The sequence below is a fragment of the Bos indicus genome, chromosome X (genome assembly GCF_029378745.1).
Source record: "Bos indicus isolate NIAB-ARS_2022 breed Sahiwal x Tharparkar chromosome X, NIAB-ARS_B.indTharparkar_mat_pri_1.0, whole genome shotgun sequence".
Taxonomy (NCBI): Eukaryota; Metazoa; Chordata; class Mammalia; order Artiodactyla; family Bovidae; genus Bos; species Bos indicus.
Window position 1 is genome coordinate 65,638,380 of NC_091789.1, and position 20,536 is coordinate 65,658,915.

Below are 20,536 nucleotides of genomic sequence, written 5' to 3' on the forward strand. Positions count from 1 at the left end.
GAATAGAGTGGAGTGGATGTATTCATTTTGTTCCTATAAAGTATAAATAGAAAGTGACAATCAAATGTCAAGAAATAATTTCTAGGGACTGCCTCATGTGAATTAAAAGTCTGGGAAGAAAAAGGTTAGAGAAATAAAAAGAGGAAATATAAAAATCGCAAGGAATTTTGTAACGGTATAATCCCACCCTTATTAATAAACACAGTTCACAATGATAAAAGTGACAAAAATAATCTTACCCAATGCCAAAGCTTTACTGGTTTGAGAAGAGTAAATCAAAAAGCATTTGTGCCGATAGGAATTGCTGTTTTTTTTTAAGGACCACCCTCTTACAGTGGTATTGAAACATTTATTGTAGCATCATAGAGGAATTATTTATGTCCTTATAAAATTAGTTTTACAAATGAATAAATGATCTGAGGTGTATAATGGCCTAAATGTATGGTTTTAAAAGTCACAAAGCTCAAAATAGATACTTTATGAAATTCTGAACAGGGTAAGTAGTCTCAAGACCTATAAAATAAACTAGATTATCCATAAATATTGACAGTTTTTTGGTAGAAAGTTTAGATATAACTGATCTGTAAAAGAGCATTCACTATAAAGATTTATTTTCAATAGTATTATCCCAAGATGTTAAATATTCTAAACATTTTACTTGGGATGCATTAAATAATGCTTTTGTAGATTTATTTTCCTGATTGTGTTTTACTTAGGCTAATAATAAAATAAATTGTTACTAATGGTAGAAGGTGGTGGCTGAGAAGTACTCTGGGTAGCAGGAGGATGCCAACTTGGATTAAAATTTTGCTGAAATAATCTAAAAAGTGAGTAATCTATATCTACATGGCTGGGAATTTACAGCACCATAATCATAATTGTATTATATATTAGTGTTAACCAAATGCTATAGGAAAGTCCCTATTCAAATCCATAGAGTTTCACTTTTCTGGGCTTTTCTTTTAAATGTTTTTCTCTAGTTTGAGAAAAACTGTGGCTTAAAATTTGTGTTGATCACTCAGTCTTTAATTATTTTATGTCATGAAGGATTAGCCATAGGGAATCAGAAATAAATGAAAGGCTCTACTTAAACATTAGACAACTAAAAAGCCCTAAACCCTCTGCTTCTTTCCCACATGAGTACATAACCCAGATTCCATTATTTCATTTAGCAGAGGCTTCAGCCAGTGGTGTCAGTTGTGTGTAGTGAGTGACATCTTGACTACAGCTTTGTAGGAAATTTTGTATCAGTTGTGGGGTTTAAAAACCAGTGAATATCTTAGAATCATTTTGATTTGGCAGGAATCTTCAAGACCGTCTAGTTCATTCCCATCGTTTCTCAGGTGAGGAAGAAGGCCAGAGGTTACAACTTGTCTAAAATAATAGCCTTTGACAGAGCTGCCACGAGAAGCAACTTCTTGACTCCCATTCCTGTGCTCTTTGTAAGTGAAGTTGCTCAGTCTTGTCCGACTCTTTGCGACCCCATGGACTGTAGCCTACCAGACTCCACTGTCCATGGGATTTTCCAGGCAATAGTACTGGAGTGGCTTGCCATTTCCGTCTCCAGCGGATCTTCCTGACCCAGGGATTGACCCCGGGTCTCCCACATAGTAGACAGACGCTTTACCATCTGAGCCACCAAGGAAGTGCTCTTTGTACCATACCATAATACATGTTGTAAGCTTTTTGTTTTCTTTTTATGTTTGCGTAGTATTTACTTTTGAAGAAGGCAATGACACCCCACTCCAGTACTCTTGCCTGGAAAATCCCATGGATTGAGGAGCCTGGGAGGATGCAGTCCATGGGGTCGCTGAGGGTCGGATATGACTGAGCGACTTCACTTTCACTTTTCACTTTCATGCATTGGAGAAGGAAATGGCAACCCACTCCAGTGTTCTTGCCTGGAGAATCCCAGGGACAGGAGAGCCTGGTGGGCTGTTGTCTATGGGGTCGTACAGAGTCAGACATGACTGAAGTGACTTAGCAGTAGCAGTATTTACTTTAGTTACTTTAATCACATCCAAGGGAGATTTTCTTCATTTCCAGAAGTTTATTTTAGTGGGAATTTCACAATTCACTAAGTTGGGTTTTCCTTTCGTGTGTTGCATCCTTACCTTGGACTTAAAAACCGGTGACTCCTGAGTTTTTGGAATCTAGCAAAATGCCATGGATAGGATTGATACTAGATTGAACAAATAGACTTTAAGACAAAGAATTTTAGATTTTTGGAATTGGTAGAGAATTTTAAAAATACCTAGTGCAAACCACTCATTTTACAGATTAGGAAAGAGGCTAGGATAAATTAATTGCCAAGTGTTTGTCTGATTGAACCTTATGAAGAAATCAATGGTAACCAAAATTCTATTTGAAATATGTATCCACTAAAATAAAATTTGTTTAGTTTCATTACCTGACAGGGCTTCAGATTTTTTTAAATCAATGCCTAAGTGCAGTGCAGTTTATTTAGCAGTTTTATGTTGAGAGATACTGAGAAGTTAAGGCAGTGAAAGAGAAAGTTTAGCATTTCGAGAAATTCACATTGTTGGTAGGTTCAGAGGTGGGCAGGTAATGGTAGAAAGTTGATTGATGTTGGAGTAGGTGAAAGGTGATGTGAAGTTATGGATGCTTGGAAAGTAAAGGATTTATAATAGACTGTTTATAATTTGGAAGGAAAAAAGGATTTGGTGTTAGGTAAGACAGAACTGATGAACTTGTTGTATGGTTCTGCGAAAAGTAATCATCTCAAAGTACTGTAGTGATTCTAGACACCTAGAACCTAGAATTAGAGCGCTGCTTTGTATGTTTTTAAAGGCAAATCATGTAGACACAGGGCAATATAAAAATGTGTACCACTTTGACAATTTGAGGAAGTTTTCCAAGACTAAGGATGTCAGGAATGACTAACAGTGATGTAATTTTTCTTGGTCCTTTATCTTAATAATGTAAGCACTTAATCTCTGTGATTTGTTAAAAATAGGAAGTTATCAGAGATGACCAAAAATCTTCATATGGTCTGAGAAATGAGACGTATGGGCGGATTATTTGAAATTGTGTTTTGGAAACGATTTGGACTGGGTGGTCCTGATAGCTGTGTGGTAATCAATCTTCTGCTAAACAGTACCATACTTTTTTGGGGGAGTGGGGAGTGAAAATAGTAACAGTTAACACCCATTGCCTGCTTAGTATGTATGGTGTACTGTTTAAAACATTTTATACAAACATACTCATTTATAATATAACCTTATGAAATAGTTACTGTTCCATTTTGCAAGTGAGGAGACTGACCTCAGAGCATAATGTGAAAAAGTAGTTTTATGCTACTTAAATATCCAAAAGATGGTCTGGGAATTGTGATTGTCGCTATGTAATCTATTTCAGTTTTTACATTGCTAATTTGAAAGCATACTGATTGCTAAACTCCCAGTTGGTTGCCTGGTTGCAACTTATTTGCCACGCTCTTGTTTTCTCTTAAAATGTTTGTATTTTGGGCTCTATTTTTGGTCTTCTTTATATACTTTTTCTTGGTATTTTCACTCCCAGGGTTTCTCATATTGTCTCCCATATATATCCCCCAACTGTGATTTGAGCTCCTGTATGGTATTTCCAGTTGCCTATAGGTCATGTCAGTCTCATAAATTTCTGAAGTATCCTAAACTTGATGTGCCCCCAAACAAATCTTACTTCTTTTCATGCTTCTGAGATCCTTATTTCTATTAATGGTGTCACCATTGAGTCAGTCCTCCAGGCTTTAACTTTTACATCTCCAATCCTTTATATATGATTGGTCACCAGATACTCTCAGCTTTACTTCCTAAATGTCTCAAGCCCACTTATTTATTTGTTCTCTTACTTTTTTTTTGTTTTTATTTTTAAACATAAATGCATGATAAGAATCTACTTTTTGTATCAGCAGGACTCTAGACTTGGTTCCTGCTCTGGAGTAACTCTTACAGTATGCTTGAGGAGGAACTATATTTATGAGTCTTCTGCCAGAAAAACAGTAGGCTGTCCATAAATGATAAATGCACTTCTGTAATTTAGTAGTCTTTTCTGATTATCTTGATTAGATATTGGGGCTAGGAAACATTGTCATCTTGCACACTTTCACTTCACACTGTCTTTGACTTGACTTCAAAATATCTAGTATGCCTCTCATTCAGAAGAAAGATGTGATGATATGGTGAAGTTTGTAGGATCAAGCGTTTGTAGAAATAGCATCTAAAACATAGCAGTGCTGATCCTATGTAATGTTCTAGTGGTATTTAAGGATCTGTCAAATAATGATACCTGTTGGGGATTTTTGGACAAACATGGTGTTAAAAATCCGAGATTTATAAAAAGCAGTAGCTATAGTGTTTTCCAGTAAGAGAGTACAGAGGATAACCACGAAATCACACTTAATTCCTTGTTAAATGGTTCATTCCTTAAATGAATATTCTAGTACAATCTGGTATAGTTCTTTCAATCCTTATGATTTTTTGGGTGGCTAGATAAAAGATAAGCAAAAAAATCTAGCTTTAGACGGCAAGGTAAAATACGTGTTTCTTGATGTTGATATTGATTCTTAAAAAATATTTTGAGCAGTTTTTAATACCATCATGTCCTATCTGTTTTGGTATTTCATTTCTAGATCCTTACTGTCTTTATGAATTTTTACTATATCCTGGCAGATTGATACTCTGTCATGATTGATTTTTGGGGGTGGGGTGTCTGTGTTCTGCAGCCTACTAGATCTTAGTTCCCTGAGCAGGGATCAAACCCATGCCCCTGGCAGTGGAAGCACAGAGTCTTAACCACTAGACCTTCAGAGAATTCCCATGTCATGGGATTTTGATGGCTACAGTCCTGCTTTCAAAGACAGTCGTTCTTAAGCTTTTGGGAGATCATGAAACGCTTCAAAATACTTAAAACTCTGTTTCTCTCTGTACTAACATTTTGCCATGAGTTACAAGGAATTTACAGGTACCTTGAGGCTGTGCTAGGTTAAGAATCCCTAGATGGAGGCCAACTTCAGTAATTTGATTCCTTGGTCATTGTTCATTAATATTTAATGATAACAGACTCCTTTATAATTAAACCCTCTGATTAAATACATTTAAATTTAGTGACTTCCAGTTTTTATAATATAAAACAAATTATAAATTTTTCTCATTTGAAACATGCCACACAGCATTTTGAAACTAACCTGAATACTTTAACTCAGTATCTATAACCCAAAAACTTTTGTAGTAGTTTCTAATTGATAAAAAGAGCTAAATGAAAATTATATACATTTATAGTAGCTATTTTAGGATATATTACATTAGGCTATCTGGTAAAGCAACATAGTGTTATAATTTACTCATTTACTGTCACGTGTGCTTCTAAGGTATTTGCTGAACCTTAGTTCAGTCACTGTTGGAATGTCTGAGAGAGGCCATATATTGCATTGTTTTCTGTTCATTTCCTCTTTTTTCCAGAATATACTGATTGTTTCTCTACTACTGTATGAAGAGAGTAGATAATACACCTACTACCCAAATTTAGGAGTGAAAAACATTCCTATGTTTCATCCTAAGTAGTTTTCTGAATTTCAGTTTTTCCATTTGTAAATTAGTAAAACTAGCTTCCCTCATAGGTGACTTCTAAGACATGTGTGGCATGTTTGAAAATTAAAAAAAAATGTTGAAATAATACATTCCTCTTGGTTACAGTTTTTGTTTTAAGAAGTAGGATTAGGCTTAGAGATACTTTGCTAGAATTCAGTCCTAAGTAATAAAGCAAAATCTTCCTTGAATTTCATATTTAAATTCATATTCAGTCTCAAGCTGGGGTTGTGGTTAGAGAATTAAAGTTTACTTAGAGGAGTAAGGGAATGAGTCTCTTCAGTGCATCAAAACAAAAGAATGTTCTGGTCTTTATTCTCCCTTCCTTTAATTCCCTGTCTATCTGTAGACTGACTGGACACTGCAAGTAGCTTAAAAAACAACAAAAAACAACCTTCAGTATTTCTGTGTCAATATATTTTTAAACATACTATTTTTCTTTTTTTTTTCTAATCTGTATTAGAATGCTTTGGGTGGAACTAGGGAAGAGAGGAAATGAAAGCAAGTGGCTCCTGATAATGTTTCTTCTGTTTTGCATATCTGAACAAGAATAACTGTTCTGGGAAGTCAGTTATTTTTCTTTATAGACTCCTTCCTAAAACTTTGAGGAGTTGGTATAGGGTCTTATGGCCGGATTTTGTTTTAGAACCATTGTATTTCTTTTCTTCACTAATCTTGCCTTGCTACTTCTGTCTTAAATGTTCATCATGAAAAGAAGTGACAGGTTCTAGTTTCAGAGTGCTGTTAAAAATGTTTTTTAAAAAGTTTACCATTAAATTTTTCAGTAGTGAAAGACCGTAACAGGTTTCTATAGAATTGCAGAGCAGTTTCCCCCATTGGCCCCATGTTATTTCATACTGAAAAATGACTGAAGTAAATGATTTATCAATTAAAAAAAATGCTAATTGCCTTTACAGCAGGCAATGATGTTGTTATATACATATATCTATTATTAATTTTTTCAGTTTTGTTGACTTATAATTGACATGTAACATTAAATTGTATAACTTAATGATTTGGTATGTATATGTAGTGAAAAATAAGGGCTTCCCTGGTGGCTCAGCTGGTAAAGACTCTGCCTGCAGTGTAGGAGACCTGAGTTCGATCCCTGGGTTGGGAAGATCCCCTGGAGAAGGGAATGGTTACCCACTACAGTATTCTGGCCTGGAGAATTCCATGGACTGTGTAAGTCCATGGGGTCAAAAAGAGTCGGACATGACTGAGCGACTTTCACTTTCATAGCAAAAATGATTACCACAATAAGTTTAGTTAACATCTATCACCACACATAGTTACAAATTTTGTTATGTTTAAAAATCCAAGTCTGTTTATTTCATTTGACAAGATAAGATTTATTATTTATTTTTATGTGGGCCATTCAGCCCCACAATTTGCCAGGATAATATGTTAATCCCCCTACAAGCTATGGTCAATGTTGATCAGAAATTTGTTCATCTAAAGGGAGGGCATATCTGTTACCCACTTTTGACTCACAGAGAATCACACTTCCTTAGACCTGAAAGAACTTAGACATCATATAGCCTGTCAACTTTATTTTACAGTTAAGTGGCAAACCCACTCCAGTATTCTTGCCTGGAGAATCCCATGGATGGTGGAGCCTGGTGGACTATAGTCCATGGGGTCGCAAAGAGTTGGACACGACTGAGCGACTTCACTTTCATTTAAGGAAATCAATGCAGACAGATTGAAATGGCATAACAAATTTCATAATCTTTTCATGATACTCTATTGTCTCTTAGAAATTAATTACTCAAAAGCATTTTTATACATTTACAACTATACCATATATGTCAGTGTATGCTTTTAAAAAAAAATCCAGACATATTTAATTTACTTATAGAAACATGAAGGAGTGTTATCTTAGAATTAAAACTATTAGTATTTATATTCTTCATAGTACAGAGAATTTCCCTATTTCATCAGTGAAAGAAGAAATAGACTATTCGAGTTAAAACAACGAATCCCTTTTTCAAGTTGAATTATGGTATGAAAAGTAGTTGTAAAAGCACATCAATTTTATGACAGGTCAAATGACTTGTTAATTATTTTTATTTTCTTCAATTTATTTTAATCTGTACCCATAGTACAGTGCTTAAAAGGTCTTTTAGGCAATTGTTTTTCTTCCTATTTTCAATGTCAAAGGGAGGAGATGCATTAAAGTTTGGGAAAGCACCTCTGAGAAGCTGTATTTGAATTACGGCTTGATTTCCAGTAGAATTTAGGTGAAATTGTTCTGTTTCTTACCTTTTTTTTTTTTTTTTTTTTTTTGGACCAAAGAATAATTTCTTAGTGAACCTTTTTATTTGGCGGATAGCAGTTAACAGGGGGCTTCCTTGGTGGCTCAGTGGTAAAGAATCTGCCTGCCAATGCAGGAGACACAGATTTGATCTCTGGGTCAGGAAGATTCCCTGGAGGGGGACGTGGCAAACCACTCCAGTATTCTTGCCTGGGAAATCCCATGGACGGAGGAACCTGGTGGTCCATGGGGTTGCAAAAGAGTTGGAGATGACTTCGCAACCAAACAACAACAGCAACAAATACTTACTAAGCAGTTATGTAAGCATTTGACATGTAGTATCTAATGTAATTATTCCAACATCCTTAGATTTAGATCACAGAAAAATTCCTGGAGTAACATTGCTCAGACTTTGAAAATTTGAAAGCATTTAGCTATAGTGCACTAAAAACCATTAGTAACTTGAATGCTAAAGTTGCCTGTTTAACTTTGAAACTGAAAGTGAAAGTCGCTCAGTTGTGTCCAACTCTTTGTGACCCCACGGACAATACAGTTTATGGGATTCTCCAGGCCAGAGTACTGGAGTGGGTAACCTTTCCCTTCTCCAGGGGATCTTCCCGACCTAGGGATCGAACCCAGGTCTCCTGTATTGCAGGTGGATTAACTTTGACTTGGCCTTTTTTCCACTTAAGGGAAAGACCAGGTCAAAGTTAAGCAGGTAACTTTGGCATTCCTTGGAGCCTTTAGAACTGGACATGGAACAACAGACTGGTTCCAAATAGGAAAAGGGGTACGTCAAGATTGTATATTGTCACCCTGCTTATTTAACTTATATGCAGAGTACATGATGAGAAACACTGGGCTGGAAGAAGCACAAGCTGGAATCAAGATTGCTAGGAGAAATATCAATAACTTCAGATATGCAGATGACACCACCCTTATGGCAGAAAGTGAAGAGGAACTAAAAAGCCTCTTGATGAAAGTGAAAGAGGAGCGTGAAAAAGTTTGCTTAAAGCTCAACATTCAGAAAACAAAGATCATGGCATCTGGTCCCATCACTTCATGGGAAATAGATGGGGAAACAGCGGAAAGAGTGTCAGACTTTATTTTTGGGGGCTCCAAAATCACTGCAGATGGTGATTGCAGCCATGAAATTAAAAGACGCTTACACTTTGGAAGAAAAGTTATGACCAACCTAGATAGCATATTGAAAAGCAGAGACATTATTTTGCCAACAAAGGTCCGTCTAGTCAAGGCTATGGTTTTTCCTGTGGTCATGTATGGATGTGAGAGTTGGACTGTGAAGAAAGCTGAGCACCAAAGAATTGATGCTTTTGAACTGTGGTGTTGGAGAAGACTCTTGAGAGTCCCTTGGACTGCAAGGAGATCCAACCAGTCCATTCTAAAGGAGATCAGCCCTGGGTGTCATTTGGAAGGAATGATGCTAAAGCTGAAATTCCAGTACCTTGATGACCTCATGCAAAGAGTTGACTCATTGGAAAAGAGTCTGATGCTGGGGGGGATTGGGGACAGGAGGAGAAGGGGACGACAGAGGATGAGATGGCTGGATGGCATCACCGACTTGATGGACGTGAGTTTGCGTGAACTCCGGGAGATGGTGATGGACAGGGAGGCCTGGCGTGCTGCAATTCATGGGGTTGCAAAGAGTTGGACATGACTGAGTGAACTGAACTGAACTGGAGCCTTTAATTTTGCTAATGGGCATATGAACTTTAAAGACAGGATTATAGTATAGGGCCTTGAAATTCTCTTCTTAGCAACACTTATTAATAACTGGTGGAATACCTTGTTCTAGAGCACTGGTTTCCAAAGTGTGGTCCTGGGCTGCTGCTGCTGCTGCTGCTAATTTGCTTCAGTCGTGTCCGACTCTGCAACCCCATAGATGGCAGCCCACCAAGCTCCTCTGTCCATGGGATTCTCCAGGCAAGAACACTGGAGTGGGTTGCCATTTCTTCCTCCAATGCATGAAAGTGAAAAGTCAAAGTGAAATCGTTTAGTCGTGTCCAACTCCTAGCGACCCCATGGACTGCAGCCTACCAGGTTCCTCCGTCTATGGGATTTTCCAGGCAAGAGTACTGGAGTGGGGTGCCATTGCCTTCTCTGGTCCTGGGCTAGTAGCATCAATACCACCTCAGAACTGCTTGTTTAGTTGCTAAGTTATGCCCAATTTTTCACAACTCCGTGGACTGTAGCTCACTAGGCTCCTCTGGGAAACTAGGCAAGAACACTCGAGTGGGTTGCCATTTCCTACTCCAGGGTATCTTCTGGACCCAGGGACCGAACTGCATTTCCTGCATTGGCAGGAAGATTATCACTGAGCCACCAGCGAAGCCATTAGAAATGCAGATTCTTGGGACCCACCCCAGCCCTGGCTGAATCAGAATTTCTGGGCATGCGGCAATCTTTTTCCAAGCCCTTCCCTCGAGATCCACTGTTCTAGAGGTTTGCAGTATTGGAGTAGTTTGCTGTGGAAGAATAGTTAGCCAATTGGGATTTCAAGTGTAATAGATGTTTCAAAGGACAGTATTTATTACTATGAGATTGCTTTCTATTATAAACGGGAGGAATTTTAGTATTGTCCTACAGGTCTTTTTTTAAAAGTCCTATTTTACTAATTTGGGGAACATAACTTGTAGTTACTCATTTCTGAGTCTTAGTTCATATCTTCTTTAGAATGCAATCCCTCTATAGTAATTGCAAAAATCAGGAGACAATACATAGTTCCAGTCCTAGTACTATTGCCAATTGGATGTGAAAACATGAACAAGTCTTATAATTATTTGAAACTTATTTCTTCATCTGTAAAGAATGAAGAACTTCTCTTCTTTAAAACAAGAGGTCCCTTTTAGCTGTAACATTATGCTTATCATTTTTCCAGTTTATTATGTTCTGTTTCTTGCTCACTTTATTGAATTAACTTATTTCCTAAGATAATACATGTAAATATGTAAAATATTAACTGGTTCTACAAGGCTTATAACAAGAGACAGCAGTTCTGTGTCCCATTCCTCCTCATCTCTGATCCTGCTTCCTGTAGGTAAACATTTTATATGTTTTGTAAATGATACTTTCTAACTTGTTTCTTATCTTTAAATATCATCTATAGATTTAAGCTACTAGATCTGATAGAGTGCCTGATCAACTATGGACGGAGGTTTGTGACATTGTACAAGAGACAGGGATCAAGACCATCATCCCCTTGAAAAAGAAATGCAAAAAAGCAAAATGGCTGTCTGAGGAGGCCTTAAAAATAGCTGTGAAAAGAAGAGAAGCAAAAACCAAAGCAGAAAAGGAAAGATGTAAGCATCTGAAAGCAGAGTTCCAAAGAATAACAAGAAGAGATAAGAAAGCCTTCCTCAGCGACCAATGCAAAGAAATAGAGGAAAACAACAGAATGGGGAAGACTAGAGATCTCTTCAAGAAAATTAGAGATACCAAGGGAACATTTCATGCAAAGATGGACTCAATAAAGGACAGAAATGGTATGGACCTAACAGAAGCAGAAGATATTAAGAAGAGGTGGCAAGAATACACAGAAGAACTGTAAAAAAAAGATCTTCATGACCAAGATAACCACGATGGTGTGATCACTCACCTAGAGCCAGACATCCTGGAATGTGAAGTCAAGTGGGCCTTAGAAAGCATCACTACAAACAAAGCTAGTGGAGGTGATGGAATTCCAGTTGAGCTATTTCAAATCCTGAAAGATGATGCTGTGAAAGTGCTGCACTCACTATGCCAGCAAATTTGGAAAACTCAGCAGTGGCCACAGGACTGGAAAAGGTCAGTTTTCATTCCAATCCCAAAAAAAGGCAATGCCAAAGAATGCTCAAACTACTGCACAGTTGTACTCATCTCACACGCTAGTAAAGTAATGCTCAAAATTCTCCAAGCCAGGCTTCAGCAATACGTGAACCATGAACTTCCAGATGTTCAAGCTGGTTTTAGAAAAGGCAGAGGAACCAGAGATCAAATTTCCAACATCCGCTGGATCATGGAAAAAGGAAGAGAGTTCCAGAAAAACATCTATTTCTGCTTTATTGACTATGCCAAAGCCTTTGACTGTGTGGATCACAATAAATGGTGGAAAATTCTGAAAGAGATGGAACTACCAGACCACCTGACCTGCCTCTTGAGAAACCTGTATGCAGGTCAGGAAGCAACAATTAGAACTGGACATGGAACAATAGACTGGTTCCAAATAGGAAAAGGAGTACATCAAGCTGTATATTGTCACCCTGCTTATTTAACTTATATGCAGAGTACATCATGAGAAATGCTGGGCTGGAAGAAGCACAAGCTGGAATCAAGATTGCCGGGAGAATTAACAATAACCTCGGGTATGCAGATGACACCACCTTATGGCAGAAAGTGAAGAGGAACTAAAAAGCCTCTTGATGAAAGTGAAAGTGGAGAGTGAAAAAATTGGCTTAAAACTCAACATTTAGAAAACGAAAATCATGGCATCTGTTCCCATCACTTCATGGGAAATAGATGGGAAATAGTAGAAACAGTGTCAGACTTTATTTTTGGGGGGCTCCAAAATCACTGTAGATGGTGACTGCAGCCGTGAAATTAAAAGACGCTTGCTCCTTGGAAGAAAAGTTATGACAAACCTAGATAGCATATTGAAAAGCAGAGACATTACTTTGCCAACAAAGGTCCGTCTAGTCAAGGCTATGGTTTTTCCAGTGGTCATGTATGGATGTGAGAGTTGGACTGTGAAGAAAGCTGAGCGCCAAAGAATTGATGCTTTTGAACTGTGGTGTTGGAGAAGACTCTTGCGAGTCCCTTGGACTGCAAGGAGATCCAACCAGTCCATTCTGAAGGAGATCAGCCCTGGGATTTCTTTGGAGGGAATGATGCTGAGGCTGAAACTCCAGTACTTTGGCCACCTCATGCGAAGAGTTGACTCATTGGAAAAGACTCTGATGCTGGGAGGGATTGGGGGCAGGAGGAGAAGGGGACGACAGAGGATGAGATGGCTGGATGGCATCATTGACTCGATGGACGTGAGTCTGAGTGAACTCCGGGAGTTGGTGATGGACGGGGAGGCATGGCATGCTGTGATGCACGGGGTCGCAAAGAGTCAGACATGACTGAGCGACTCAACTGAACTAAACTTATAGACTTTCTACTGTGGAAGAGAGGCCTTATCTCCTTCCTCATTTTCTTCCATATTAGGATGTCTGTTTAGTTGCTAAGTCCTGTCCAACTCTTGCAACCCGGTGGACCACTAGGCTCATCTGTCCATGGGATTTTCCAGACAAGAATACTGTAGTGGGTTGCCATCTTCTTCTTCAAGGGATCTTCTGACCCATGGATTGAACCTGCATTTCCTGCATTGGCAGGTGGATTCTTTACCGCTGAACCACCTGGGAAGCCTCAGGAGGTCTATAGGTGATATTTAAATTTAAAAAACAAAAACAAATTTAGTTTATCAAATATGGTGAGATCTGTTTTCAGCATTGACATTATGATTTCTTTAGTAAATATTCACATATGAGCCATGTTGTGTTGATTGATTACATTTCTATAAAACTACTTCATTTTTATTTTTTTTTCATTTGCTCAGTTTTCTATAGAACTATTCTCAAGCTCTCCATCCCAGGAGGTCATCTTTCCTAGTATGTTTAAACATGCTAGGTTATCTGTAACTTATTTATTTTTTAATATGTCTGTGCTGTAGTTTTATTTTACCTCAACTGGTGGTTCTCTATCTAGTCCTGCTTAAAAGTCTGTCCTGGAATTTCCCCTGCAACCTTACCTTAAAATTTCTTTTGCTTCTCTTTTGGAATCTTCTGTTTCCAGGGTTCCATGCGCCCCACCCGTTTTTTGTGGGGTTATTAATTTTGGTTTCAGATGTCCTCCACTAGCTTTCTGATAAAGGTTGACACATTTTTTTAATCTTTCAAGTTTGAAAATGCCTTCTTCTAGTCTCCCCATCTGATTGACAGCTTGGTATAAAATTCAAGGTTGGAAATAATTTCCCCTCAAATATTGAACTTCATTGTTTTCTAGCTTATAATTCTTCTGTTGAGAATTTATTGTTATTCATATGTGTGATCTTTTGTATAAGATCTGTTTTTCCTCTCAGAAAGCTTTAGAATCTTTATTCCCTGACTTTAGAAATATTGTTACATGCATTGCAGATCATCTTTTTTGCTTTCATTGTTCTGACTACTTCATGGACTCTTTCAGTCTAAATATAGACAGTCATATCCTGCAGTGGTCGAATTTTCCTTACATCATCATCATCATTTCTTCCCCTGCACTTTCTTCATCTCATTTTGGGACTCCTGTTGGTTGGATATTGGCTTTCCTAAATTGATCCTCAAATTTCCTTGTTTTTATCTCTACAACCTTGTCTGTTTTGTGAGCTCCTCAAGTATAAATTCTGTTCCTTGTACTGCTTTTGTTTTATTCATTTTTACATTTAAATATAGCAGAATTAGCATTTTCATGTATAGTTCTATACATTTTTAAAAATGTATAATGTAAGATACAGAACTCTTCCACTCCATCTTTAAATCCCCTCCTGTCATCCCTTTACAGTCAACCCTTTGCTGCAATCCTAACAACTGGCAGCAACTGATCTATTTTCCCTTTCTATAGTTTTGTCTTTTCCAGTATATCGTATAAATGCAGTCATACAGTATGTAACCCTTTGAAGCTCTCTTCATTGGCTTAGCACAGTGCATTTGGAATTCACCCATATTCTTGTATGTATCCATAATTATTCTTTATTGTTGAGGAATATTCTGTTTTATGGATATACCACAGTTTTTCCATTCACCATTTGAAGGATGTTTGGATTGTTTCCAGCTTGGGAGGAATCATGATTATTAATAAAGCTGCTATAAATATTCATGTGCAGGTTTTTGTGTGAACTTAAGTTTTCATTTCTCTTGGATATTTACCCAGAAGTGGGGTTGTTAGGTCATAGGACAACTCTATTTTATAAGAATCTGCTAAACTATTTTTCCAGAGTGGATGTACTATTTTATATTCCTACCAGCAACATATGAGAGTTCCAGTTGTTCTTCATCTTTGTCAATACTTGGTATTGTCATTTAAAAAAATATTTTGGTCATTCTTTGATGTATGTAGTAGTATCTCATTAAAGGTAAACACATGGCCAATAAGTACATGAAGAGATGATCAACATTATTAGCCATCAGGGGAATGCAAAAAAAAGCAAAAAACACAAAGAAGATACCATTTCATACCTACGTGGGATGGCTATAATCCAAGAGATGGACAATAATGTGATTTGGGAACTCTCATATGCTACAGATGAGAATGACGGTAGTGCAGCTGAAGCAATTCCATTCCTTGGTATTACCCAAGAGAATAGAAGTGTCCAGACAAAAACTTGCACATGAATGTTTATAACAGCATCAGTCATTTGATTGTCAAAAAGTGGAAACTACCCACATAGCTGTCAACTGATGAATGGATAACTAAAATCTACCTTAACTATACAAAGGATTGAAATACTGATACATAGGTGCTCCTTGAAAACATCGTACTAAGTGAAAGAAGTCAGTTCCACAGGATAGTATATTATATACCATTTGTTCGAGGTGTCCAGTATAGGCAAATACATAGAGACAGTAAATCAGTGGTTCCCTGGAGTTGGTGGGGATAGGAGGATTGGAGGCTGATGGTTGTGAGATGTGGGGTTTCATTTTGGGGGTAATAAAAATGTTCTAAAATTGATTGTGGTAATGGATGTATAACTGTAAATATACCAAAAAATCATTGAAATGTACTTTGTGAGTGAATGGTATAGTATGTGAACTATATTATAAAGTTATTTTAAAATCACCAGAGTTTTAAATACACAATTCAGTAATTTTTAGTGAATACGCAGAGTTGTGCAGACATCAACACAAAAGTTTTATAACATTTTTATCCATCAAAAAGATCCTTTGTGCCTGTTTGCATTTAATACTTATTCCCATCCTAACTGTAGGCAACCACTAACCTGCTTTCTTTCTCTTTAGACTTGTATTTTTGGTATATTTCATATGGATGGAATCATATCTTTTGGAATCATGCCCCTTTTGCATCTGGCTTCTTTTACTTAGGATCCAGTTTCTCCACAACCATGCTGCCACTTGTTATTGTCTGTATTATTTATCATAGCCACCCTAGTAGGTGTGTAGTGATGTCTTATTGTGGTTTTAATTCGCATTTTCCTAATGACTAATGATGTTAAACATTATCTTATGTGCTACAATTAGCCATTCCTGTATCTTTGGTGATATATGTAGTCAAATCTTTGCCCATTTTTAAATTGTTTAGTTGTTTTCTTATTGTTGACTTTTGAGTTCTTTTATATATTTTTGGTACAAAGCTTTTTTGTCAGATGATATACAGATATATTCTTCCAGTCTGTGGCTTGTGTTTTCACTTTCCTAACAGTGTCATTTGCAGAGCAAAAGTTCTTAATTTTGGTAAAGTCCAATTAATCAGTTTTTCTTTTATTATATTATACCTAAGTTCTCTTACTAACTCAAGGTCTTGACGATTTTCTCCTTCTAAAAGTTTTCAAGTTTTATTCTATATTTCTATCTTTGATACATTTTGAGTTAATTATATCATAGAAGATCGGAGAAGGCAATGGCACCCCACTCCAGTACTTTTGCCTGGAAAATCCTATGGACAGAGGAGCCTGGTGGGCTACAGTCCATGGGGTTGCTAAGAGTCGGACATGACTGAGTGACTTCACTTTCACTTTCATGCATTGGAGAAGGAAATGGTAACCCACTCCAGTGTTCTTGCCTGGAGAATCCCAGGGACGGCGGCGGAGCCTGATGGGCTGCCATCATGGGGTCGCACAGAGTTGGACGTGACTGAAGCGACTTAGCAGCATATCATAGAAGATATGAGGTATAGGTTGAGGATCATTTTTTTTTCTTTTGCATATGGCTGTCAAGTGTTTCTTCCAGCACTGTTTGATAAAACCATTAATTTTTTCTGTATTGAGCTGCTCTTGCAACTTCGTCAAAAATCATATTTGTATGGGTCTCTTTCTGTGTGTTTTCTCTGTGTGTTTACATTTACTTTCCTCTATCTTTGTCTTCCTGCCTCTAATATTTCTTCTGTTCTTGCTCTTTCTCCTCTTTTCTGATTCTCTCTCCTATTTTCCCTTTTTCTGTCCCCTTTCTCAAAATGAAATGTATGGGTTAATATTTTTAGTTTAAAGGATAGTAAATATGAAGAATGTCTATTTTCTCTACAAGTAAGAAATTCCAAAAATGAAATAACTTTTTCACTGTAACTCAGTTTTTCTCAGTGAATTTGGGGTCTTAAAGAAAGATGGTGATCCCTCTTCCAAAACCATGTTTCAGGACTTTGCACCAGTGTTTTGATTTCTTTAAAAAAGAAGTTAGTCAAGGTAATTTCAAATTAGCATGCTAAAGAAGGTAAAGGTTTTATTTTTTTCTTCCATGCTTTTATTTCTCTCCTAAACTGTAAAATTGATTATTGATGCTTTTCCTATAAGGGGCAGTGGTCATTACTACTGGAGCCACAGATAACAGAAAAACAGTTTTGAAAGCAGCTTAATTTTACAGCTTCTCCAAAACCAGCTTTAGATCTATTATTTTTTAAAAAAACACTTAGAAAAAGTAAGGATGAAATTAGATTTTGGCATTTAATTAATACTTGACAGTGGAATCAGGTAATGTGAGTGACCAGTCGTTTTTGAGGCTTACAAAGAACAGTCATATTTACTTTGGTTTTCTCAGAATTCAGAGCAGTTTTTTTCCAGAAAAGTGCCCTAAACATTGAATCACGCCTCTAGTGCTGTGCCACAGCATTTTAAATGTAGTCCATTAGAAAGTTTGTGGGTAAGATATTTTTCATTACACTTCATTTTACATTTTAATTGTTTGCATTTTCAGAGAAACACCCTTTTTTGCAATTTCTCTTTCTGTTAATGTTAATACAAAAGTTTGGAGACATTAGTCAAGAACTGTGTCAGTGTTTCCTAGCATAACTAATGGATTTAATTTCTGTCATCCTGAAAGTGACAGTCGCTCGGTCGTGTCCGGCTCTTTACGACTCCATGGACTATACAGTCCATGGAATTCTCCAGGACAGAATACTGTAGTTGGTAGCCTTTCCCTTTTCCAGGGGATCTTCCCAACCCAGGTCTCCTGCATTGCAGGTGGATTCTTTACCAGCTGAGCCTCCAGGGAAGTCCATTCTATGATCCTAGCAGAGGGTTATTATCTAGGAGAATTAAATAAGATTACTTAAATCTCATACCTGAAATAACTGCTTTGGCACTTTACTTGAGATGTGACCTCTACCACTTTAGATTAAGGAAGTCCGCCACCCCACCCCCAATTTCTTTGTTTTTTAAGATAGTACAAAAGCTTACTTAGTTAATTGTGTTCAGATTTTTTTTTCCCCCTCTCATCTCCATGAAACTATGAAGGGAGCAGGAAACTTGGGCAGAGACTGAAAATTCGGCAGAGGTCTTAAAGCAGTGTCATGTGGGCTGAGGTGCATCATACACACCTGAGCCTTATTGCAGTTCCTTTGCAACCTCGTGCAGCAGTTGCCTTGAATTAAGCTGCAAGCTCAGGTTCTTTTTGGTCAGAAAGCTCAGCTGCTTGTGAATACTTCTCTCAACCTTGGGCTGGTTGGGTTAATCCCACCGTTCCCCAACTGGGTAGCTCTGCAAGTTCCTTCTCCCTCTCATGTCTCCTTCTCAAATCAAGTTCTTTCTTTGTAGGAGCATCGGCTCTTCCTCTTCTTTTCACAGGGTCCTGACTTAGCCTGGGCAAGCCAGCCCGTTGCTTCTGCTCCTGAGAAGTGCCAAGATTCTGCAGCGCTGACTCCAACTGCCTTCTCATGCCTAGACTTTGGGCTGCTTTCCGGATACCTGCATAAGCAAGCCCTTGTCACTGCTACCTATTCCTCCCTGCGCTCTGCTTTTTCCTTCTTGCCACACGTGTGTTCCCTTCTCCCCCTGCCCACCTCTATCCCTTGTACACAATGCATAAAGGATGGAAAAAGTACTGCGGCCAGAAGCCTCTGAATGAGGCATCAATGGATGAATATTTAGGCAGCTTAGGGCTGTTTCGAAAGCTGACTGCCAAGGATGCCTCTTGCCTCTTTCGTGCTATTTCAGAGCAGGTAAAAGGAAAACAAATATACCTTTCCCATGCTAAGTTTTTGGAGTTTGAGACTTGGCACAGTACTGTAGCTGAAAGAACTGTAACCCACCAAAACAAAATTCCCTTCTCTTTTTCGTATTTAAAACATTACGTTCTCTCTGGTACTTAACTAGCTTGGTGTGTGCCTTTGCCGATTAGTTCAAATATATTGCTGTGCCTTTGTTGTCTTTTCTAAATGACACTTTGGAATGTAAGAGATAACATAATGGGGTTAAAAAATCTTTGAAATGTATCTTGATCCTTTATAAGCAACTCTGTGTTCTTCTAAACTTTATACCTAAGGAAAAATTTATAGATGGTGCCCATAAGTAGTAGAAGGGGGGAGCATGACAGAATCACCTCCTCAGTATCATTAAAGATGACAAAAACAGATTTTAGTAAGATCAGGACTTAATTTCTGAATTTCCTACATATGTTCTGAATGGAGGGGGAGGCTTGAGTATCTAGTTCATAGTCTTAAGTTAGAAGCTTCTATTTCAAATGACTGCTGACAGTGAGCTGGTCTTTCTCTTCTTCTTAGTTGTTTTGCAGCCAGGTCCATCACTTGGAAATCAGGAAGGCTTGTGTCTCATATATGAGAGAAAATCAACAAACTTTTGAATCTGTAAGTAGAATATATAACCAAGGAAGAGTTGTTTGTAGAATATGCAGCAGATAGGAAATGGATTTTGAGCACCTATGTATGAATATTGTGTCCTGCAGTCTCCTCTCAGTAGCAAATATTTAATTTTTCAGTTAGCTTCTTTTCCCCTGGGTAGCATACTTCTGGATCTCCTCCCAGAACTAGATTGGTTTGTACTCTAAAAATTATGAAAGCTAATCTTTATCCTTCCTACCATTTATCCCCCTCATACCCCAACAGTTACATTTTGACCATGTTATCCATTTCACGGTTTTCTTAAACAAGTAATCATAGTTCACAAAAGGTTTGGCTATGTTAATATTTTTAAACATGCATTTTAAAATTTGTACAAATGAGAACTTCTTTCTTAATTTTGTGCTCAATGATCATCAGTCAACTTGATGAATCATGTAAACTTAACTATAAGGAAACAAATTAGTCCCAAACATGTCTTTTCATGTGACAAACTGGTAATTGGAGCTCTTCCGCTAATTGATTGACTTTAAAACAACTTCTAGAACACAGCTTTGTATATGTTGAAGTGTAAGTTGGGGTATAAGTTGAAGTCTTGTTAACATGTTAACAAAATGAGGTTTTATCAAGGTCTGATTTGAAGTGTGCTTTTTCCTGTGGCTGTTACTTTTGCTGTTCTTTTTTTTTTTTTTAATACACTTCTAGCTGTTCCAGTGCTATTTGTTCTCCTGACTATACTATGGATATTGGCCTGCTGTTCGAGGTTTACTCTTAATTTTCTCAATAGGTTTCAGTGAGTTGTAAAACTATATGAAGCCTTCTTGATTTTGAAGCATTTTACCTTGAAGTTAATTAGTCTTCACCACACCTGGGGAAAGGG

The 20,536-nt window shown here is 37.6% G+C and overlaps 1 protein-coding gene across 8 annotated transcripts in view; it reads left to right on the forward strand.

The window, feature by feature from the left end:
- The first annotated feature begins 44 nt into the window (after nucleotides 1–44).
- Nucleotides 45–20,536, forward strand: part of LOC109555228 (UDP-N-acetylglucosamine transferase subunit ALG13-like) — a 73,027-nt gene continuing 52,535 nt past the window's right edge. For 6 of the 8 annotated variants that reach the window (XM_070783712.1, XM_070783714.1, XM_070783716.1 and 3 more), the window contains exons 1-2: nucleotides 45–12,875; nucleotides 19,582–19,665. In XM_070783712.1, coding sequence (XP_070639813.1) covers nucleotides 12,471–12,875; nucleotides 19,582–19,665 — 489 coding nt within the window. In that variant the 5' untranslated portion in view covers nucleotides 45–12,470. The remainder of the gene's footprint in view (nucleotides 12,876–19,581; nucleotides 19,666–20,536) is intronic. The other 2 variants (XM_070783713.1, XM_070783718.1) reach the window with 2 other exon arrangements.